This window comes from Schistocerca gregaria, chromosome 8, assembly GCF_023897955.1.
Source record: "Schistocerca gregaria isolate iqSchGreg1 chromosome 8, iqSchGreg1.2, whole genome shotgun sequence".
In the NCBI taxonomy this organism is placed as follows: domain Eukaryota; kingdom Metazoa; phylum Arthropoda; class Insecta; order Orthoptera; family Acrididae; genus Schistocerca; species Schistocerca gregaria.
In genome coordinates, this window is record NC_064927.1 from 340619778 (window position 1) to 340642694 (window position 22917).

General features: G+C 38.8%; 1 protein-coding gene across 3 annotated transcripts in view; it reads left to right on the top strand.

Moving 5' to 3' along the window:
• The window catches only part of LOC126284690 (zinc finger C2HC domain-containing protein T03G11.3-like), a 102180-nt gene extending 80988 nt beyond the window's left edge, over nt 1-21192 (top strand). For all 3 annotated transcript variants that reach the window (XM_049983812.1, XM_049983811.1, XM_049983813.1), the window contains one exon: nt 19501-21192. In XM_049983812.1, coding sequence (XP_049839769.1) covers nt 19718-20953 — 1236 coding nt within the window. In that variant the 5' untranslated portion in view covers nt 19501-19717 and the 3' untranslated portion in view covers nt 20954-21192. The remainder of the gene's footprint in view (nt 1-19500) is intronic.
• The last annotated feature ends 1725 nt before the right edge of the window (nt 21193-22917 follow it).

Here is a 22917-nt window from a genome sequence, read left to right on the forward strand (position 1 = left end):
GGTGGAGGTTCTGTTGGTGTGGGGCATGCACAGTTAGAGTGAAGTGTGACCCCCAATACGTCTAGATACGACTCTGACAGGTGACACGTACATAAGCATCCTGTCTGATCAGCTGCATCCACTCAGTTTTTGTATATTCATCCTTTTGGCAGGAGGTTTTTGGGATGGTGGCCATTTACTATTGTGAGAAAAATAAAATGCCTACAGCCATCATTATGATTTTATTGATTTTGTTGCAACAAGTTTAGGTGCTTCAATGCAACATCTTCAGGCCTGTATGCATAAAACCTACTTTCAGTAGGTTATTTCAGGGTTGTGCAGGTAATATGCATCTGACTAACAAAAACAACCATGTAAAGTTATTCAAAGATAAGGTATTTTAATAAATAATCTAATTGTACAATATATTGAGTGGAAATTTGGTGTGGTATATTCTAGGTATGTAACAATGGATGTCTGTTCGTTCTATCAAATATTTGCTGTAAATTCACTTGTAGAGTCTTGTCATTGTTTCTCATTTCGTTTTTAATATGTTTCTATGTAGCTTGATTGATAAGTTGATTATGCTGTTGTTACTGTTTTACGCATATAGACCTGGAGATGGCACATTGAACTGCAGAAACTGGTTGCAACAAAATAAATAAAATCATAAGGATGGCTGTAGACATTTTATTTTTCTCACAAGTGCATCCATTCATGTCCATTGTGCATTCTGACAGATTTGGGTTATTCCAGCAGGACAATGCGACACACCAATCATCCAGAATTGCTATAGAGTCGCTCCAAGAACACTCTCCTTAGTTTAAACACTTCAGCTGGTTGCCAAACTGCCCAGACATGAACGTATTAAGCATATCTGGGATGCCTCACAATGTGCTGTTATGGATTTATGATCAGCCCTGCAGGTTTCAAGGTGTCAGTTCCCTTCAGCACTATGTCAGACATTAGTTGAGTTCATGCCACATTGTGTTGTGGCACTTCTGCATGCTTGCTGAGGCTCTACATGATATTAGGCAGGTGTACCAGTTTCTTTGGCTCTTCAGTGGATTACAGCTTGGAATTTTAAATTGTTCCAGAGCCAATAACTTTTGTATGTATTTTACTGTATGAATGATTGAAGTATCTACACAGAAAACACAACTACTGACATTAAAAAATTTATATAAATACAAAAATCATTATATATTGTGGAACAACAGTTTGAAATACAAGTCTTGTAACACAGAGTACAATACATCAATACAGTAATAAAGATTTTGTATTTTGCTTCACAAGACTGTGTTTTACGAAAAATTATAACAGTCTTTTAATAAAATGTTATGACAAAATTTCATAACTAAAATACTGCATGGTGAGAAATAATGCCAGTTATGATCAAAGGAAACAAATGGAACTTATAGAATAATTAACTTCCTGGTGACCATTGTTTATCAACCCCAACAACATTGCTGATGTGCTTTGAGTGCAATATTAATGACTTGATCACAGACTTCAGTTTGATCTTAGGGTACATGTTATGCAGTTGTGTCTTTACCTGTGTATGTATTCCTTCAATAAAGTTTAATTCTACTGTATTGTTTCATATATCACATATATCATACCCACACTGTACCTGACTCACACTGGTGACCACAATGATTCATGAGATCGCATATAAGGTAATTTTTGACCAATGCTGTTGCTATACTAGGACAATATAACCTTCACATACCAAAGTGTGATGAAATTTGCGCATAACATTAACGGCTTCTGCTCTGGACAGTGTACTGCTTCTCAACTGGCTCTTCCACCATCTGTAGACATCAGTTGTCCAAGTGAAGTTCTTAAGAACAGTTGTTCAACTTAACACATTAGTTCTGAACAACTGAAAGTAACAAGCAATCTCAACAAGCAATCTACTGTGGGACCTCACTACCATACCCCACTTGCAGAAATACTACAGAAGGATTGACTGAAACATACAGGTTGGACAGATCTGCATTCATTCACCATGGACAGCATGTCTTTCGAACCATACACAAATTTGTTCATTCTGCCAATGCTGCTGCCTGTTGTCCAGATTTCATACACAATCATTAAATATACCCAGTTTCGCCCAGGCCAAACTCAAACCTGACCGATGATTGTGGACAGCTTATTTCTAACTTGTTGTGTTGCAAATGGACTACCACACCAAGAACATTCCATGGTCCACTGACATTGTATTCACATTGTTGACAACAATGATAGCCACTAAGTGCCATAGCTACCTTCCTTTCACTTAATAGCTGAGTCCTACTGACTTCACCCAGTCACTTCTGACTGTGACTTTCTCTGCAGCTGACTGGATTGATGACCTTCACACATCAACAAAACCCAACCTCCCATAAGCTGCACCATACCTGCACCTGTGCAGTACATCTGCACCATCCCTGTGCATTCACAGAGACATTCACAACTGTGTCACACCCTTGCCTGTGCAGAATGCTGCTGAGTACACCACCCCCATGCCTGCACAAATCATCCCCACTTGTGTCATGCCCAAGTCTGTGCAGAATGCTGCCACACATGCCATAGCCACTCCTGCACAGATCATCCACACCTGCATCACACCTGGGCCCGTGCAGAATGCCACTGAGCACACTACATTTTCGCCTGTGCAAAATGTCGCCAACTGCACCACGCCCATGCAGCTGCTCCATATGACCAACTGAACAGCACCTGGTTAGAACTGGTTTGGCTGCAGTTTGCATCATATGTCCTTGCTGCAGCTCAGCATCATGACCTGCAATCTGTAAAAACAGTTGACTTTGCTCTGGGCAATCATGCACGACATACTGCCACATCCACACAAGAGCAGTTCACTGACACTGTGTGTGACTGTCGCCTGACTTGTTATTACTCAATAGTGCCCACAACAGGTTCACTTTCCTCTCACTTTACTGACAATGTCCACTACCGGATTTCACATCTCTGATTGTACACATAATGTGATATAATCAACCTGGATTCTGATGACTGTTCCATGAAGCTTCTACCTCTACTTGTCCTACTTCTGAAGGACCACTTTTCAGCAGACATCAGCTCTGACATCAAATTGCTATCACTTGACAGCTCTTCCACAATGGCTGAACCTACAGCATTGTGACCATATGAAGAGGCCAGTTCAACAATTGCACTGCAGAGATCCATGACGCAGAACCCTTTACTGTCTCCATCTTGCCACCTTAGGGGACGTTCTCTGTTACAGACATCATAATAGGCTACCAGACCTAGCAATTGATTTCTTAATCCAATTTCATCTCTTCTTGGTCGTACAGCATGCTGCACTCCTGTACTTTGACAGGAGTTGCTGAATTCCAGGACCTTTTGCCCCAGTGTCTCCAACTCTACCTGGTACACCAAACATTCAAGACAAACCACAGGAAGATAATTGTGCATCCGTTGATACACTCAAGCAGTGTGCTCCCTCTGGTGACAAGCTTACAGTGATTCACCAACACTATGCTGCCTGTCGTGTGCATCGGACACATCCCGTAAGGAGAATACATTGCTCCTGCAATGTAATAACCACAGACCTGCTACCCCTGCCCTTCTGCACAAGCAGCTCATGCACTTGACACACAACTGTCATAACGACGAGAGTGGGAGTACACACATGACTCTGGTCCTGCTGACTGGTTGTGCCTGCATGAAGTCTGACCATGTGCTCTCCCCACTCGATCAGCATCTAAGCTATCACTGACCTTGGACGTACATACAACATCATATGTCAATGGCACACAATGCTTCCTTACCACCTGGCTGCTCCACTGCTGGCATATTTAGGTACATCACTCTGGCTGTGTAGCACAGTGTCACCACATCTCATATGACTCATGGGAATGCACCTCAATCACCATCTGCTGCCTATATTCTTGTGAGAACACCGAGCCCTTACCTACATTCCCTTGGTTCCAAGTTTGGTTACTGTACACCTACAACAGATTGATGGTGCTCTACAGTGCCACATTCAGAACACACCAGAGGAATCAAACGCAACAAAATGTCATTTTGACTATTGTCAGTTGCACAGCTCACCTCCAACTGTCACTGAAAACTCTTGTGTCTCTTCTTGACACGAGTTCAGCACAATGATGCTGGACTCTATGACTGCATCTCCATCTACACTGACTTCAACCATGATTCTAAACCCATAAGTACTCAGCATTTCTGCCTCTTCTCAGCCTCCAGTCCATCACAGACAGTCACCAAACAGGCCACGCTGATCAAAATTCACACTGGCTAATAAATTAGCAGCTCACATCAATTGCATTTCCCTTACAACATATGCCATCACCTTGATCAGATCAACATCCCTCTGGTGTGACCTCCACATGCTGATAGCCTTGTCCGTCTCATCAGTTGCACTACCAGCATCCCGTGTGAACACATCATCCACAACTATACTGCTTGTTCAAAACTTACACCATGCGCGGGGTGCTCACCCCCCCCCCCCCTCCCCGTCCCCTTGCGGGGCCACTTGCACTGCCGTCTGCACTGCCCCCGCGAGTCAGCTCACATGCTATTCATTCCTTTCTTTCATCACTCAACTCAACTGAATTGATTAACTAGTAGTTGTACTTTCTTGTGTAGCATGCGCATCTACGTCATCATATTTTATACTTTTCTGCCTGGCATGTAGCTAACACATACCTACAAGAAAAGTTGCAGCCACTCTAGTGATATCGATATGTTTTTTTGTCTGGCATTTGTTCGACGAAAGTTTTAAAATTCAACATACTTTTGCTCTCAAAACTACTGAAACATTACTAATGATCTGGGACATAAATTGAATCAGTGCTTAACTGAACTAATATTCTTTGAAGAAGAATCACTCCTTGTGATTAAAAAGAGATTATTGGGAGAGATTCTTCAATACAAGCAGATGAGCATAAATACCCCTGATGATTGTGATTCTGTTATGCAAGCATTGTCTGTTTGTCCTAGGTCTAACTATCCTAATTTGCACATGCTGAACAAAATATTTACTTGTCCACTCGCATCTACTGCTACAGTAGAAAGACATTTTTCAATATTGTAGTGTATAGAGACATGGCTGAGGTCGACAATGAAGGAGGATTGACTTAATGGTTTAGCTCTGTTGAACACTCACCCTGACATTGATTGTCCTATTGATGATATAATTAATCAATTTGCCAGGAAGAATAGGTGCATAGAATTCATCATTTAAGGAAGAGAACCACAACTGTAACTTTTTTATGCCATAAGATGGCATTGTCTTTTATATGTGTGTAATCAGTTTAAGTAAAACTTTGTTAAACTTGGCATGTGACTTGATCTTTTTTTTATCACGGTAAAAATAAAGGTAGCTCAAGATATCTTAGGTGCTCCCTCCTTGAGGTTTTTCTGTATCCGTCACTGGTTGCATTATGCCCATATGTAAGCACCAAAAGATTATCAGGGGGACTTTGGAAGCAGAAAGTGAATGATATATGTATTTATAGTAAAATGGATAAATATAAACAACTAAATAATAGGGAAGTAGGGCAATAATCCCTTAGAATAACAATGTAGGCTCACCAAACATCTGAATTTTACTGATGATTTATTCGCAGAAGACAAATTTACTGTGAATTGTGACCCTACACAAGATACTACTATCTGCAGTAGTAAATATGAAATTAGAAAAAGATGTTCTAACAGAGTACGCAAAGCATTTGCAGGAAATGGCTACCACAAACCAGAAGTGCTCTGTAAGGCAGTCAAATTCAATTAGACTGCATAAATTCGTAGTGCTTTACGAATTCGGTCAAATCTTCTTGCTATAAAGTTCACCACACAAAAGTTTGGCCACTTTCCCAATGTTTGCAATTTTGGTCTCAAATCACCAACCAGGTATCAAACCTTCTACAGATCTGACCTGTATGCAGTTATTGCACTTAATCTTATACACATCCGGTGTACAAAATTTGGGTGAATTGATTTATTTGTATCATGCTTAACCCTAAATCAAAGAGTTTCACTGGCAAAAAGGCCTGTTCTTTATCCTGTTTTCTGAAAATGTTGCTCTGTTGTATCTGACATTTGTCGTATACGTTCCTTAGGCTGGCACATTGATTTTTGCACTTGGTATTCATCATTTAAAGTAATAAAATCTATTCTCTGCATGTGCTCTGTGTTAATTTTTTGAAAAATTTTGTAATTACTTTTGCCTTGTAACCACTGCCTATAGCAACTTGGTTTAGAACGTGTATTTCATGTTTCCTGTCTTGTTACTTAAGAGTCTGAAAATGAAGGGACAAATAATGTCATTTTATATACAGTAGGATGCCATGATGTGGAATCTAGAATGAGATTTGTGCAAGTGAATTTTATATAAATGATGAATACATGTCTACCATCTTCTTTAGTGACATTTGCATGAGTAGATTCACCTGTGAGAACTTTACAGTGGTGACTTCTTCAAGGAGACCACGCCCTTATTCTAGAGGCAGGAAGTTAATAAACCCTCAATGTGATGATTATTATTATTATTGCAAATAGTGATACCATAGATGTCTTATAAAGTAAGCCAAAAAAAGGAAGCAGAGAGAAAAATTAACATAAGTCATTTATTTTTGTTCATTATATTTCTCCTTGTATTGTCAAAATGTAGATGATCAATAGATGTCACACATTTATTGTACGTATAAAGTTAACTGTTTTAGGCAGATGTTTTACACCAGTAAAACAATTTGTAATTTGAGAAGTCAAAATATCTTAAAAATGAAAGTTTCTCAAGAAGCCACTTTAAGGGAAGAGGGTCATCTTATATTCAGCTTTGTCTTACAGTCAGGTAAATACGGTGATTCATAGAACAGCTGCTACTATGTACACTATTCATACTTTGAGATATTTATTAAGTATGGGAATATGAGAAAGTTATTTGCAGAATGAGACCAAGTAAGGTAATATGAATGATCTTATCGTGATTACTATAAAGTAATGTTGAATATGCACTGTTAATGATGTTCAGAATATGTTGTCTGTTGTGGGGCTTTGATGAGAGCCATAGGCTGGCTCCACTGCTTCTTCTTCCTCACTGGCTTAGCTGAGAACATGACAGCAATGACTGCCTGTGATCTGGCATCCGAATCTGTGGTCCTTGCCTCGGAAGCCTCCGGCATATGTCGGGAGTCGAGATGACTGCCCACAGTAGCAATCCGAAAAGTGGCCCGCCCTGGCTGGCTGCAGACCCTGCGTTGGCCTCAGAGGGTCAAACCGTGGACTGTGATGCTGGCGCCCCATCTGTTGGTACGTGTAGCCTGGCGGTATGACACGCCTCGCCGTCCAGGAGAGCTCTGCCACACTTGAATGAATCTTGTTAGAAAATGGCACCTATTTATACTAGGCTGTGTGCCTCTGTTTTGCCAAGTGTGTCGCTTTGTGTCATGTATCCATAACACTTAGGTTGGCCAGTGGCCCTCTTCTGCCTTTGAATTGTGCCACGGAAACTGCTGCGTGCGCTCCCTGTGGCAGTTATATGCTCCTGTGGCCTCCATTTGCCTTCGCAACTGCTGGTGTGCATAACTTACTGCAATCCAGCCCACACCTGGCTGTAACTCATGTTCCAAATATTGCACAAAACTAACTTTCCCTGTCATAAACGGTGGTGCTGTTACAATTCTTATAATGATCTTGAGAATGAGGATGATTATGTTGAAGTATGGAAGACACTTGGTTTAAGAATCATGAAAGAAGGTTGTATACGTGGAAGAACCCTGGAGATACTAAAAGGTATCAGATAGATTATATAATGGTAAGACAGAGATTTAGGAACCAGGTTTTAAGTTGTAAGACATTTCCAGGGGCAGATGTGGACTCTGACCACAATCTATTGGTTATGACCTGTAGATTAAAACTGAAGAAACTGCAAAAATGTGGGAAATTAAGGAGATGGGACCTGGGTAAACTGAAAGAACCAGAGGTTGTACAGAGTTTCAGAGAGAGCATAAGGGAACAATTGACTGGAATAGGGGAAAGAAGTACAGTAGAAGAAGAATGGGTAGCTCTGAGGGATGTAGTAGTGAAGGCAGCAGAGGATAAAGTAGGTACAAAGACGAGGGCTGCTAGAAATCCTTGGGTAACAGAAGAAATATTGAATTTAATTGATGAAAGGAGAAAATATAAAAATGCAGTAAATGAAGCAGGCAAAAAGGAATACAAACGTCTCAAAAATGCAATCGACAGGAAGTGCAAAGTGGCTAAACAGGGATGGCTAGAGGACAAATGTAAGGATGTAGAAGCTTATCTCACTAGGGGTAAGATAGATACTGCCTACAGGAAAATTAAAGAGACCTTTAGAGAGAAGAGAACCATGTGTATGAATATCAAGAGCTCAGATGGCAGCCCAGTTCTAAGCAAAGAAGGGAAGGCAGAAAGGTGGAAGGAGTATATAGAAGCTTTATACAAGGGCGATGTACTTGAGGACAATATTATGGAAATAGAAGAGGATGTAGATGAAGACGAAATGGGAGATACGATACTGTGTGAAGAGTTTGACAGAGCACTGAAAGACCTGAGTCGAAACAAGGCCCCCGGAGTAGACAACATTCCATTAGAACTACTGACGGCCTTGGGAGAGCCAGTCATGACAAAACTCTACCAGCTGGTGAGCAAGATGTATGAGACAGGCGAAATACCCTCAGACTTCAAGAAGAATATAATAATTCCAATCCCAAAGAAAGCAGGTGCTGACAGTTGTGAAAATTACCGAACTGTCAGTTTAATAAGCCACGGCTGCAAAATACTAACGCGAATTCTTTACAGACGAATGGAAAAACTGGTAGATGCAGACCTCGGGGAGGATCAGTTTGGATTCCGTCGAAATGTTGGAACACGTGAGGCAATACTGACCTTACGACTTATCTTAGAAGAAAGATTAAGAAAAGGCAAACCTACGTTTCTAGCATTTGTAGACTTAGAGAAAGCTTTCGACAATGTTGACTAGAATACTCTCTTTCAAATTCTGAAGGCGGCAGGGGTAAAATACAGGGAGCGAAAGGCTATTTACAATTTGTACAGAAACCAGGTGGCAGTCATAAAAGTCGAGGGGCATGAAAGGGAAGCAGTGGTGGGGAAAGGAGTGAGACAGGGTTGTAGCCTCTCCCCGATGTTATTCAATCTGTATATTGAGCAAGCAGTAAAGGAAACAAAAGAAAAATTTGGAGTAGGTATTAAAGTCCATGGAGACGAAGTAAAAACTTTGAGGTTCGCCGATGACATTGTAATTCTGTCAGAGACGGCAAAGGACTTGGAAGAGCAGTTGAACGGAATGGACAGTGTCTTGAAAGGAGGATATAAGATGAACATTAACAAAAGCAAAACGAGGATAATGGAATGTAGTCAAATTAAATCGGGTGATGCTGAGGGAATTAGATTAGGAAATGAGACACTTAAAGTAGTAAAGGAGTTTTGCTATTTAGGAAGTAAAATAACTGATGATGGTCGAAGTAGAGAGGATATAAAATGTAGACTGGCAATGGCAAGGAAAGCGTTTCTCAAGAAGAGAAATTTGTTAACATCGAATATAGATTTATGTATCAGGAAGTCGTTTCTGAAAGTATTTGTTTGGAGTGTAGCCATGTATGGAAGTGAAACATGGACGATAACTAGTTTGGACAAGAAGAGAATAGAAGCTTTCGAAATGTGGTGCTACAGAAGAATACTGAAGATAAGGTGGATAGATCACGTAACTAATGAGGAGGTATTGAATAGGATTGGGGAGAAGAGAAGTTTGTGGCACAACTTGACTAGAAGAAGGGATCGGTTGGTAGGACATGTTTTGAGGCATCAAGGGATCACAAATTTAGCATTGGAGGGCAGCGTGGAGGGTAAAAATCGTAGAGGGAGACCGAGAGATGAGTACACTAAGCAGATTCAGAAGGATGTAGGTTGCAGTAGGTACTGGGAGATGAAGCAGCTTGCACAGGATAGAGTAGCATGGAGAGCTGCATCAAACCAGTCTCAGGACTGATGACAACAACAACAACAATGGAAGACTGTGAGGTATTACATTTATTACTGAAGTATTATGAGGAATGTGATGATGAAATAATGGTTAGGGATTAAAACTGATTATCTTGAAGTCTAGTGGACTATGTCCATTGAGTCATAAAGAATGTACCGTATTAACAGAGAAAAGTAAGTAATTTTGTGAGGGTAGTTAAAAGTATGGTAAGTGGCAAGAGGAAACGTAATGTGATATCTATGATATGCTAGTCTCTGCAAATGAGAAAGAGTAGTAATTCTTGATTTAAACTGTTAACTTTATTATGCATGTATATGGGATAATAATTTAATAACAGTTAACTACATAATTATTCAAATGGTGATGTCACACTGCTATCTATAAGAAACAAGTTCTGATAGACAAAAACATTATAGTTAATGAATTTAAGAAATGGACGCTGGGATCAAATCAGTAGAATCATGTGAAAAAGTTTTGACTGTTTTTAGACAACGTAATTACACTTTACTAACACCTTTTACAGTGTGCACTATGAAGTCATGTATACGAATTAGATTACAACTTGTTTACATGTTTTGTATTAGCACTTAACTTCCATTTCTAGGATTTTTCTTGATGAAGCATGTTTCAATTTGCTGATACATAAGTAAAATACAGAGTTTTTGAGACTTTGTTTTTATATGTTGTGGCATAGAGCGCCATAAATATCGATATTCGTTCAGTGCATAAGTGTGCTATCTTTGAGGAGATGGCTTTGGGGCAGGATGTTGGATGCTAAAGGGGTATTTAGCCTCAGGACTTGTATCTGTGTGGAAGCTAAGTGTGAATAAGTCTTTATTTGAGAGAATTCTAGTTGTTTACCTACAACTATTCGATATTCCCTCACTGGTGACCCCATTTTTTGTGTAATACGCGTCCGAGTTACCGCCCGACAGTTATTTACGTGCCTACACATCAGGTTTCTCTGCGATCGCGAGGGCCTTTGTTCAGCTCCAGACAATGGCTTTTCAGCACTCACCACCGCCCGGATTTCAGTTACATCTCTCCAGCACTCCTGCCGTCGTAGTGGACATGCCGCAAGAATCTTCGGAATCCTTCAGTCAGAACATGCAGTGGAATTCATCAAGTGCTGCTAGTTTTTTCCAACCGTCAATGGTCGTGGACTCTGGCTTTGTTAGCCTAGACCTTCCCACGTGTTCTCCACAGAGTGTTGGTCGGAACATTCCTACTCCTGTGTTGAATGCACAATTCAATACAGTTCGTGGCGATGAGCGAGGTTTTGCTGCTTTGGAAAGTCCAGTAGTAAATTCAAACTCCAATCAGTTCCCGCCACATGGATATCGTTCCACGCTGGCTAGTCAACAGGTGTTCAATGCTCGCCAAACAGCAAATATCACACTGAGTGTGCATCCTAGTGGACGTGTGTGGGACCCTTGTGTTGCTTCTAATCAATTCAACAATTCTGTGCTGAACAGTAACTACTCCGACATCTACAACCAGCCCCACCACTCACGGTCGAGTGAATACTGTGTGCATAACGGACATTCACCAGCGTACTTAGGTACTTGTGGCTTCTCTCCGAGCTACCACATCAATGAGAATACACATTTAGACTACGATCCTCATACCGTTCGAGCGGCCATCCATCTTCCCATACCATGCATTTTGGTATTGATTCTCCACAGCATGCTTCTCTGCCGAGCACTGCTCCTTCTCCTCGTTCACCTAATTCAAGTGGCCAATCTTTTTGGGGCTTCACTCCTCACAGTCCTCGCAGTCGAACTGCCAACCACTCGGATTCTACCATAGCGTTACCATCTTCGTGTGACAGCTCTTTGTCACGCCGTTCAATCCATGTTGGCTCCTCGTTGCCTTCGGTCAAGCTCCCTCGTCTGTCAGCTGATCACCCGAGGTTGTCTCCTGTGCAGTCCAGTGCACCTGCCACCCCCCACTTAGCAGATGCTTCCCCCTGCCACGGCTTTCCCACACCTCCCTGCCTCCCTACCATTGCTCATACAGGTGCCTCCCACGAATTCACAACACCTGTACACCCTGATGACATACATAAATTATCGGTTGTCATAGATGGAGATACGGTGTGTGTGGTACTCGCGTGTGACAATGTTGAGGGAGGAAGTGCAGAATCTCGTGTGGTGCGCCACTTTAAATTGAGCAGAAGTGCTGCGTGTGGCAATTTGCGTGCCTTTGTTAGGACTTCTGGCAAGGTGATTCTCCGCCTGCCGGCTGACGAAGTGCTACACCTCCTCTCCAGGACGGGACGTCGTCTTCAGCCGCCAGTGTCGCTTGCTGACTTCGCCGACGACGTACCGGGTTTCACCCCCAGGTCTCCTACCAGTCGACCGCTTCCGCCTGACGCAGAAGAACTGTATGTTACCTTCCTAACTTCTCACCCCCCCATTCACAGGAATGTACTCCATACACTGTGGGGGGAGGGGGGGGGGGGCATAAATATCGATATTCGTTCAGTGCGTAAGTGTGCTATCTTTGAGGAGATGGCTTTTGGGCAGGATGTTGGATGCTAACGGAGTAGTTAGCCTCAGGACTTGTATCTGTGTGGAAGCTAAGTGTGAATATATCTGTATTTGACTGAATTCTAGTTGTTTACCTACAACTATTCGATATTCCCTCAATGTCATTAAAATAATATATTTTCACTAGGGAGGTAAAAAAACTAATTTTCATATGTGATGATGGATATGGAAATGTTTCTAAATGAGTAAATTAATCACCATTTTCCTTTCTGTGTTAATAATTAACATGCTAATCAGATTTCTTATCATTGTAGCATAATCTGTGTATGAAGATGCCTTGTTAATGTTACAGTAATTATGACATTCTTGCAACATTATTGTGTTTTGTTGATAATATGCATACCTTTCTTAAGTTACTTTATTTGTATGCTTACCCTGTTCAAGTTTGACAAGGGTCCAAGACACAGTTGACATAGATGTGTTTATATGCTAGATTAGTGTTAGTGAAAAATGGGTTACTTATGACATGCACTTATCCTGCTCATACCACTCTTACATTTGCATATTTGGTAATGTACATATAAAATTTTGTTTATGAACACTTTCCTAATTACTAACACATATATTGCCTTATCTATTCACCCAATGTTTAATGTTCTTCTATGCATATTATACCTCTTATAAATATTTTTATAGTAATGTGTTCCATACAACACAAACTATTAAACATTTATGTTTGCTAGAAAAAACAGCAACAACAGTTACTATTTTCAGAGGCACTTGTTACAAATAAAACCCATGATGAACCAGTTTTTTTCCATTGTTTACAGATTATGACATATAAAAAAAATTATCTGTTCCATGCATATTCAAGCAGAGACTCATGCATAAATTTTATACATGAAGTCCTTGGCTGTGTATGTGTACTCTAAAAGACTGACATTTATGAATAGTACAGTATAGTACATGATATGCCCTTTTGCTGTACATCACAATGCATGATATTTTTGCTATGTAAAAATATATGTATGACTGTGGTCTAATATTCAGTTTACACCATCAATTGAAGAGTAATAATCAGACGTCAGAGGATAGCAACTCAACACAAATTTATAGTTTATCAGTCTTCAGCATGTGTCAGAACAGTGTATTTTGTATAAAGTACTGAAGTTTTAGGGTTGGACTTACCACTATTCTAAACAAGTAAAATATTATAATATTAACTGTTAAAGATATTTATTTCACAAAATTTAACACTGGAAGATTCTGGATTTTGTGAACCTGTTGTGTAAAATATGTCTATGTTTTTTGCTAATGGTATTTTATTGCACGAATAATTTTGTAAATTACATGAGATATTAATTATAACTATGCTGTGAGTAGCATGAATCATAAATTCTCTACATAAGGATCATAGGTCAAAGCTGTGAGTCAATAACTAGTTAGTTCAAGAGTCAATCAGTTTAAGTCATACCGAAGTTGCAGGTAATGAATTTTTCGAAATGAATAAATGAAGAAAATTTTCAAAATGTTTGTGCTGTATTTTTTACTTCCAAAAGTAAAAATAGGACAATCACTAAAGTAAGCAATACAATCAAAGAAAGCACAAAATCAGGATGTATTCAGTGAACAAACATGGACAGCGAAGACTTTAAATTATTCAATAGAAGTGTCTATGATTTCCAAAACTCATTTAATTATTAAGGAAAATGAAATCTATAATTAGATCTTTGGACTAATTTTTATGTTTTGATGGAAAGTAGGAATATTACATGCCCCACCCATATGGCCTTGTTTCTTAAAAATAATATTGTGTTCTAGACATTTCTTTGAGTGATGAAATTTGTCTTGTCGAGAGTGTCAGAGTTGATGTAATTACATTTAAGAATAATTAACTGAAAGAATATTTCATCTGAATATGATTAACATCATTGTTGAAGCTAATTCTCAAAATTTCTTGTCTAAGACATTGTCCCCTAATTGTGACTGAACAACAGATTACATTTCTTTTGTCTTATTTCTATGTTGGAATGAGAATATATTATGTGATTTTTTCGTTTCCAGTAGAGTTTCCTGAATACAGCTTTATAGTGCTTAACACATGTAAGAAAATCAGTGTTCTTGCTAGATTTTAGTTCATTGTGGAGTTATCTATTTCCAGCATTAGAGACTTTTATTCCTAGAGTAATCCATTTTAGTTTACTTTCCCTTGACAAGTTTCAAAAGGACAAGATACACTGACTACACCTAAGAAACGATTTATGAACTTTTTATTGTTACTCATGCTTCAACTGTAGTGGTTTACAGTCCAGCTTATTGCGGAAAGTATCCGTGTTACCTTTTCTGAAATTTTTTGTAAAATTTATTTGTTGATACTTTAGTTTATCTATTATTATTTCTTTTATTATTATTATTATTATTATTATTATTATTATTATTACAGCATTAGTTAATATGGAGATCAATTAATAACAACATTTTGTTGTATTCCTGTAATCTTCTGCCAAGCATCTCTGTTCAGTGCGTCCTCCTTACGTATCCCACAGTGCTCCATTATTCTTTTGATGGAGGCATTCCAAGAACATCATCATCTCCCACATTTACATCTGCCAGATGGTTTCTGTTCAAATATTTTCTTTGGCCATTGATGATTTGGCATTCTCAACAGATGATCATACCACTTTAGAGAGTTTCTTTTGATTCTGTCTATCAGTGTTTCATATGCCTTCATTTGAGTTCTCACTATATCATTATTTTCTTGTCAGTTCTTGATATTTTGGCACTCCTTCATAAATGATCCATTCCGGCAGCTGTTATTCTTCCTCTCAGGCCAGCATTCGAAATCCATAGTTATGACCCATAGCATAAAATAGAATCAACCATTAGCCTACCCACTCTTGTCATTAGGCACCCTTTTACTTTCCTGCTTCGTTGTATTCTGAATTTTATTTCTGCAATACCCAGTCCATTTTTGCCAATATATGCCTCTAGATATTTAAATATTTCACCTGCTTTATAACTGCTCTGTCATTGATGTTAACTTCAGATTTAATGTTATTATTCACTACCAGATATTCAGTTTTTGTCAGACACATTTTCAGTTCTCATTTATTACATTCCTGATATAAACGCCATACTATGAACTCAAGACTGAATTCATCTTATGCTAGAATAACTTGATGATCAAAAAACTTAATGAAAACAGCTGTACATCGTTAATAATAATTCCCATTCCTCCACAGTTGTTCTTGCACCTTCGGAGAGTCACCTTTGCATATTAATTAAACAAGACTGGTGATATACTGCAACCCTATATCAGCCTTTTTGTGACATTAATAGGTTCTTATAACTTTGACACACTAATTACCTAATTTTGGAACCTAGATAAAACTGAGTGGTCAGGAATACTGATAAAGTCTAATTTTTGTAGTTAGCTGAATATCAGGGAGATTATGTTGTAAACCTGTGGAAGTGTAGATGATCTTTTCAAACGACTGCCCATTATGATGTACAAGAGGTATGAGCTCTTTATACATAACGATGTCCGTGGCCCAAGAAAGATGCAAGTGATTGTTCTTTTGGGCCTTTCAGCAGCAGTTGATAGATTTGCTGCAGGATTGCCACAGAAGGTAAACAGCAGTTGTAACACACTGACCACACTACCAGTTTTGACCAAGATTGCCCACATTTTGTCAGCAAGAACAATTTCTTGGTATCTTAGGTATGAGTACTTCCAGTCACTTGCATTTCATTAGCAAGCAGCCAACACCCAACAGTGTAGTGGCTTAAACAATTAATAGCACAAAAATTATGTTTAGTAGAGAGACCAGGTCCCATCACGTCATCTGTAATTTTTGAGTGTGGCATCAATGAGGATGACGCCAGATACTAGAATGTATCAGTAAAAACATACAGAACCAATTCCACACATTGTGTTTTGGGGAGCTGCAGTCTACCTCTACCTCTGGGGTTCATTTAGGAAACACTGAGAAATAGCATCAGATATATGTATTCATGCTTTCTCATGTTCCATAAATGCCTTCATGGAAGAGAGTCTTTAAGGACATGGAATGAGCTGTAACCTGCATCTAGGATTTGTTTAGGGAACAATAAACATTGTGGGAAACATTCAGTTTCTTCTATTCATCCACTCATGTTCCATAAACTCCATTATCAAAGAGAGCCTTTAGGGATATTAAATGAGTCAAGTTTTACAGTAACAGGCAGAAGCTGCCACTGCAGGCTACTTCTGTAAAGTATGAGGTCTGTTCAAAAAATTCTGGAACTTTGTCCACAAAAATTGTCTGTGCTTACCTTTTACTTATTGTGCATGGTCTCCTTCAAAATACTCTCTTCCACAATTTCTACACTGCTCCCAAGGCCATTTCCACTTCTGGAAACAGCCTTGGTACAATGAAACTTCTGGCAGTTACACTTTAAACTTAGGCATTTTCTCTTCCGACACTGACAATGTTGAGTGTTTATGGAAAAAAATCAAGGCAGTCATAAAATGCGTTTTAGACAGGTATGTGCCATGTAAAACTGTGAGGGATGGGAAAAACCTAATGTGGTTCAACAACTAAGTTAGGAAACTACTGCGGAAGCAGCCAACACCTCTCAGACAAACAGAAGCTAAACGATGTCAAAGTTAGCGTACAGAGGGCTATGTGTGAAGTGTTCAGTTAATGATGATGAAACAATGATGATGAAACAATTTGTAAGTAAAATTATATGTACTGACGTGACAGAAAATCCTAGGAAGTTCTGGTCTTATGTTAAATCAGTAAGTGGATCAAAATAGCATATCCAGACACTTTGGGATGGTAGTGGCATTGAAACAGAGGATGTCACGTGTAAAGCTGAAATACTAAACACCTTTTTCCAAAGCTCTTTCACAGAGGAAGACTGCACTGCAGTTCCTTCTCTAAACCCTTGCATGAACAAAAAAATGGCTGACATCTAAATAAGTGTCCAAGAAATAGAAAAGCAACTGAAATCACTCAACAGACGAAAGTCCACTGGACCTGACGGGATACCAATTCAATTTTACACAGAGTATGTGAAAGAACTTGACCCCCTTCCATCAGCCGTGTACCACAAGTCTCTAGAGGAACAGAAGGTTCCAAATGATTGGAAAAGAGCACCTGTGGTTCCAGTTTTCAAGAAGGGTCATCGAGCAGATGCTCAAAACTATAGGCCTATATCTCTGACATCGATCTGTTGTAGAATTTTAGAACATGTTTTTTGCTCACGTATCATGTCATTTCTGGAAACCCAGAATCAACTCTGTAGGAATCAACATGGATTCTGGAAACAGCGATTGTTTGAGACCCAACTCGCTTTATTTGTTCATGAGGCCCAGAAGATATCAGATACAAGCTCTCAGGTACATGCCATTTTCCTTGACTTCCAGAAGGCGTTTGATATAGTTCCGCACTGTTGCCTGATGAACAAAGTAAGAACCTATGGAATATCAGAACAGTTGTGTGTCTGGACTGAAGAGTTTTTAGCAAACAGAACACAGCGTTATTCTCAATGGAGAGACGTCTACAGATGTTAAAGTAACCTCTGGCGTGCCACAGGGTAGTGTTATGGGACTATTGCTTTTCACAATACATATAAATGACCTAGTAGATAGTGTCGGAAGTTCCATGCGCCTTTTCAGAGAAGTTGCAGCATTAGAAAATTGTAGCAAAATGCAGGAAGATCTGCAGCAGATAGGCACTTGGTGTAGGGAGTGGCAACTGACCCTTAACATAGACAAATGTAATGTATTGCGAATACATAAAAAGAAGGATCCTTTATTGTATGATTGTATGACAGCGGAACAAACATTGGTAGCAGTTACTTCTGTAAAATATCTGCGAGTATGGGTACGGAATGATTTGAAGTGAAATGATCATATAAAATTAATTGTTGGTAAGGTGGGTGCCAGGCTGAGATTCATTGGGAGAATCCTTAGAAAATGTAGTCCATCAACAAAGGAGGTGGCTTACATAACACTCGTTTGACCTATACTTGAGTATTGCTCATCAGTGTGGGATCCATACCAGGTTGAGTTGACAGAGGAGATAGAGAAGATCCAAAGAAGAGTGACGCATTTCATGACCGGGTTATTTGGTAGGCGTGATAGCGTTACGGAGATGTTTAGCAAACTCAAGTGGCAGACTCTGCAAGAGAGGTGCTCTGCGTCGCGGGATAGATTGCTCGCCAGGTTTCGAGAGGGTGCGTTTGTGGATGAGGTATTAAATATATTGCTTCCCCCTACTTATACCTCCTGAAGAGATCGCGAATGTAAAATTAGAGAGATTCGAGTGCGCGCGGAGGCTTTCAGGCAGTCATTCTTCCCGCAAACCATACGTGACTCTAACAGGAAGGGGAGGTAATGACAGTGGTATGTAAAGTGCCCTCCACCACACACTGTTGGGTGGCTTGCAGAGTATAAACATAGATGTAGATGTGTGCAGGGATGCTAACTGCATCTGACTCCAACACACAACTGGCGTGATATTACGACAGTTCCGCAATTTTTTCAACAGAACTCATATACTATCTGTCTGTCTATATATCTGTTTGCTGTCCAGCATTAATTTCAGATTACTTTACATGTGTGTATGTATACTAAGAGGAAAAAATTCACTGTTTCTCCTCACATGAAGCTCATCTGCTGTGTTTAACTTACAATTATGAGGAAACTGGGAAACCACTATAGGTGAGAAGTCCCTCTCAGTGTGGAATTTGAGTGACCTGGCCCTCTATTCTAATCTTTTCTAATTAAGCCCTCTTTCCCTGTGAGAAAGGTACTCATCATTCTGGAAGCTAGGATAGTTGTTTCATGATTTATATGTGCTTTTTAGCAGTATTTAGGCTTTCATCTCCTGAAAATAAGTACTTGTCATTCATTCGGTCCCCTCATAATTTTATAGTTTTCTCAAAAGAAATCTGCTTTTGACACAATTATTCTAAATTTTTGTTTGTTGGTGTTTCTTATTTAATTTACTGTGTTTTTTGTTTCAGCCATGTGAAGGACTACATATATACATCAATTGAACTAATGCAGGCTTTACTTGCATATGGCAGAAAACTACAAGAACTTCTGCAGTTACTGCTTGATTTAATTTTGAAAACGTATCTATAGCTTTGATGTCACATTGACCTTTTCATGGATCTCACACAAAATTTTATTGTTGAAATATGTGATGGGTTAGGAAGCACCACCCTTAGAAGATAAATTATGGAGGAAGAAACTCCTCTTTTGGTACCATGTTCTATCTGTGGTAGAACTTTCAAGCCAGAGTCATTGGAAAAGCATTACAAAGCATGTGAAAGAAACAGCACAAAGAAGAGGAAAGTGTTTGATTCAACAATACAAAGAATTCAGGGCACAGATCTTGCTGAATTTCTGCCAAAAATTCTGACCAATAAAATTACTGAAAGAACATCACCCAGAAATAAACCAGAGAAGCTTACTGAGCACAACAAACCAGAGAGAAAGAAAACCCCTGATATAAAATCAAAGAGTGGAATTACCTCAGTGTCACCAAAACCACGCGACAGTGAGCAATGCCCTCACTGTGAGAGATCTTTCTGTCTTAAAGCCTTTGAGCGCCATGTTGAATGGTGCAAAGATCGAAGAGCACCAGTGACACTGTCTCCAAATACTTTGAAAGCCAAAGAAATGTTGGATGCCAGATTGAAATACACTGCACCAAAGTATACTAAAAATAAGAAGAAACAGGTTAATGAGAAGCCTGGAACACAATCAGATATCCATGAAGAAAAGGATAGTACACATCACTCTGCTAATGAATTTGGTGTCGAAAAGGTGAATGATATTGCAAGGTGCAAATCTCAGCTATCAAGGGCTAAGGGAAGTCTTAGTGCCCCATCTTGTAATTTATCAAAGAGCTGTTCATCTGAAGCTAGGCTAACAGAGGTATCCCCACAATTGGTTGGTAAATCTGAACAACCAAGTAACTTACATGATGGAAAAGGGAGTTATAGCGACACGAAAAGGTGTATAAACACGGTTAATAATGATATAAGACAACAACTGGCAGATGCAAGTAATAATACACCTTTTGGCTCAGGCACTACAGAAAGACGAGTGTTATCACCAAATGATAGTGAAACTAGTATGGAAAATCAAGAATATTTCTCTGCAGAAAATGTTGTAGCTGAGTCATGTGGACAAGACAACAGTTTGAGTATCACTCAGTCATGCTATTCAACCGATTTCAGCCGTGATTCTGACTGCTATTCACAATCTTCACCATCTGTGCTTGATGAAAAGGTCAGTTTATCAATGTGGTCCAGCAGACAAAGCATAACCACCAATATTGGTGGCATGAAAAGGGCCAAATTTTGTCATGAATGTGGCTCTAAATATCCTATTGAAATGGCTAAGTTCTGTTGTGAATGTGGAGAACAACGACTCATCATAAAAGATTTGTCTCATTCTAAGATCTAGATTACAACTTTTCTTATAAAACAAGTTGGGAAATTGCTGACCAGCAGATATAAATGACTGATTTTTGTGAATACTAACAATGCTATCATCTGTGTAAATGTGAATTTGTGCTTCTTTAGGGATGTTAATTGGTGAACAAGTTGCCATATGTTTTGGTATTTTGAATTTGTGTATCAATGATTGACTTAAATGAAATGTCATTGAAGAGTGTTAATAAATAGTTATTGCTTAATGTTTTAGCTATCTTGCCATGTTTTCTTCTACCCTAAGTATGGAGTACAAACACAGTTTACCATTATATGAGGAAACAATCACTCGGCATTCAACTCGACTCCTAGTTATATTTGATTTTCAAATAATGTGATACCAAGAAACAATTCTTGATTTCTCTATTTAATTTATTTGTTGACTTGTTTGTGCTTCATTAAGTTATTATGTTGAATATGATGTTCTACGTATGATAAATTTTATTGCCTAACATAATTATGATAACTGTACTGTTTATGTAATGCTGCTACAAATGAAATTTCAACCTATAATGCATGAACATAGAATAAAAATCCTTCACCAAACCTCTTATCTGAACTGTTTATGGAGATGCACAAAAATAATATCAATGACACATCCTGGTGATACTGTTAAGAAGTTCTACATTATGTTAGGTAAATCTCATCACAAAGGAGAACCTATAGAAATGAGGAAAGAAATTAATGTATACATGAAAAAAGTGAAGCACTGGTGCTTTTAACTGTAATATTTTATCTTTACTTAATATAATAAAATTGACACTAATAATCATTAATCCAGTAATTCATTGTGCTTCACTATGAAGAAATGCTGTTGCTTTGTCTGTTCAGCTGAGGTGCTGCTATTTTTCTGGCACTGCTTGTTTCATATTTACATTACTTCAGTGGCAGTTCTCACAGAATAACAATTACCTGTACACTATAAAAATGAAAGTTTGTTTACACTGGAGAGTTATTGTCATGTTAATAATAGCAATATTTATCGAAATATGATTAATACAATAGTTTTTAATTTTCTTCTGAACTGAAAGAAATTTCATTTTATTGCATTATGTCTGCTTGCAATTTTCATGATCTAGGTTTTATTGTCTGTTGATATATTGAATAAATACACAGAAAATGTAACATTAAATGTTTATAATAGGTTTTTTATGACTTTCCTGGGCAATGTTATTAATTCAGCAAAATAATGACAGCTTAAAACTAGAAGAGCACACTCACTCTTTCCTAAAATTTATCTTATTATATAGGGGCCATTTTAATTTTAATTTTGTGCTTGGAAGTCCATCCTGTTGTTACAGTTACCAGTTAATCTAACAGGGAAAGTGTCATCTGTTTGTGAATGGTATAATATATATCAGGTTACCTTCCATTCAGATGGCTGTTGCACTCGGCAACTGTTACACTGACTTGTAAGTAATAGATGTCAGCTATTAGTTGTTGTTTTTAAATTTTATTGGCAGATCTAGATTTCAGCTGGAAACTAGCTATTTTCAATGCAATATCATGTTTGATCAATGCCTGTAATGACTGTTGATCAGGCTTCATCCACAGTGTATTGAATATTCAATGTGGATGAAGCCCTACCAACAGGCATTACATGCATTGATCAAAAATGATAGTGCATTGAGAATGGCTAGTTTCTAGCTGAAATATAGATCTGCCAATAAAATTTAAAAAGGACAACTGATAACTGAAATCTATTATTTACAAGGCATAATATTTGTTGTGTGTGTCATATTGTTACTGTTTGTGTATCATGATCTCTGAAGTAGAGATTGGGTACCAGCCCAGTATTTGCCTAAATGGGCATGGAAAACCACCTAAAAATTACTGTCAGCTGGCTGGTGTACCAGACCAATGATCATTAATCTGCCATGAAGTTTCAGTATGGTTCTGTCTCATTTTCCTGTGTCACAAGCTAGCATTGTAGGCCCC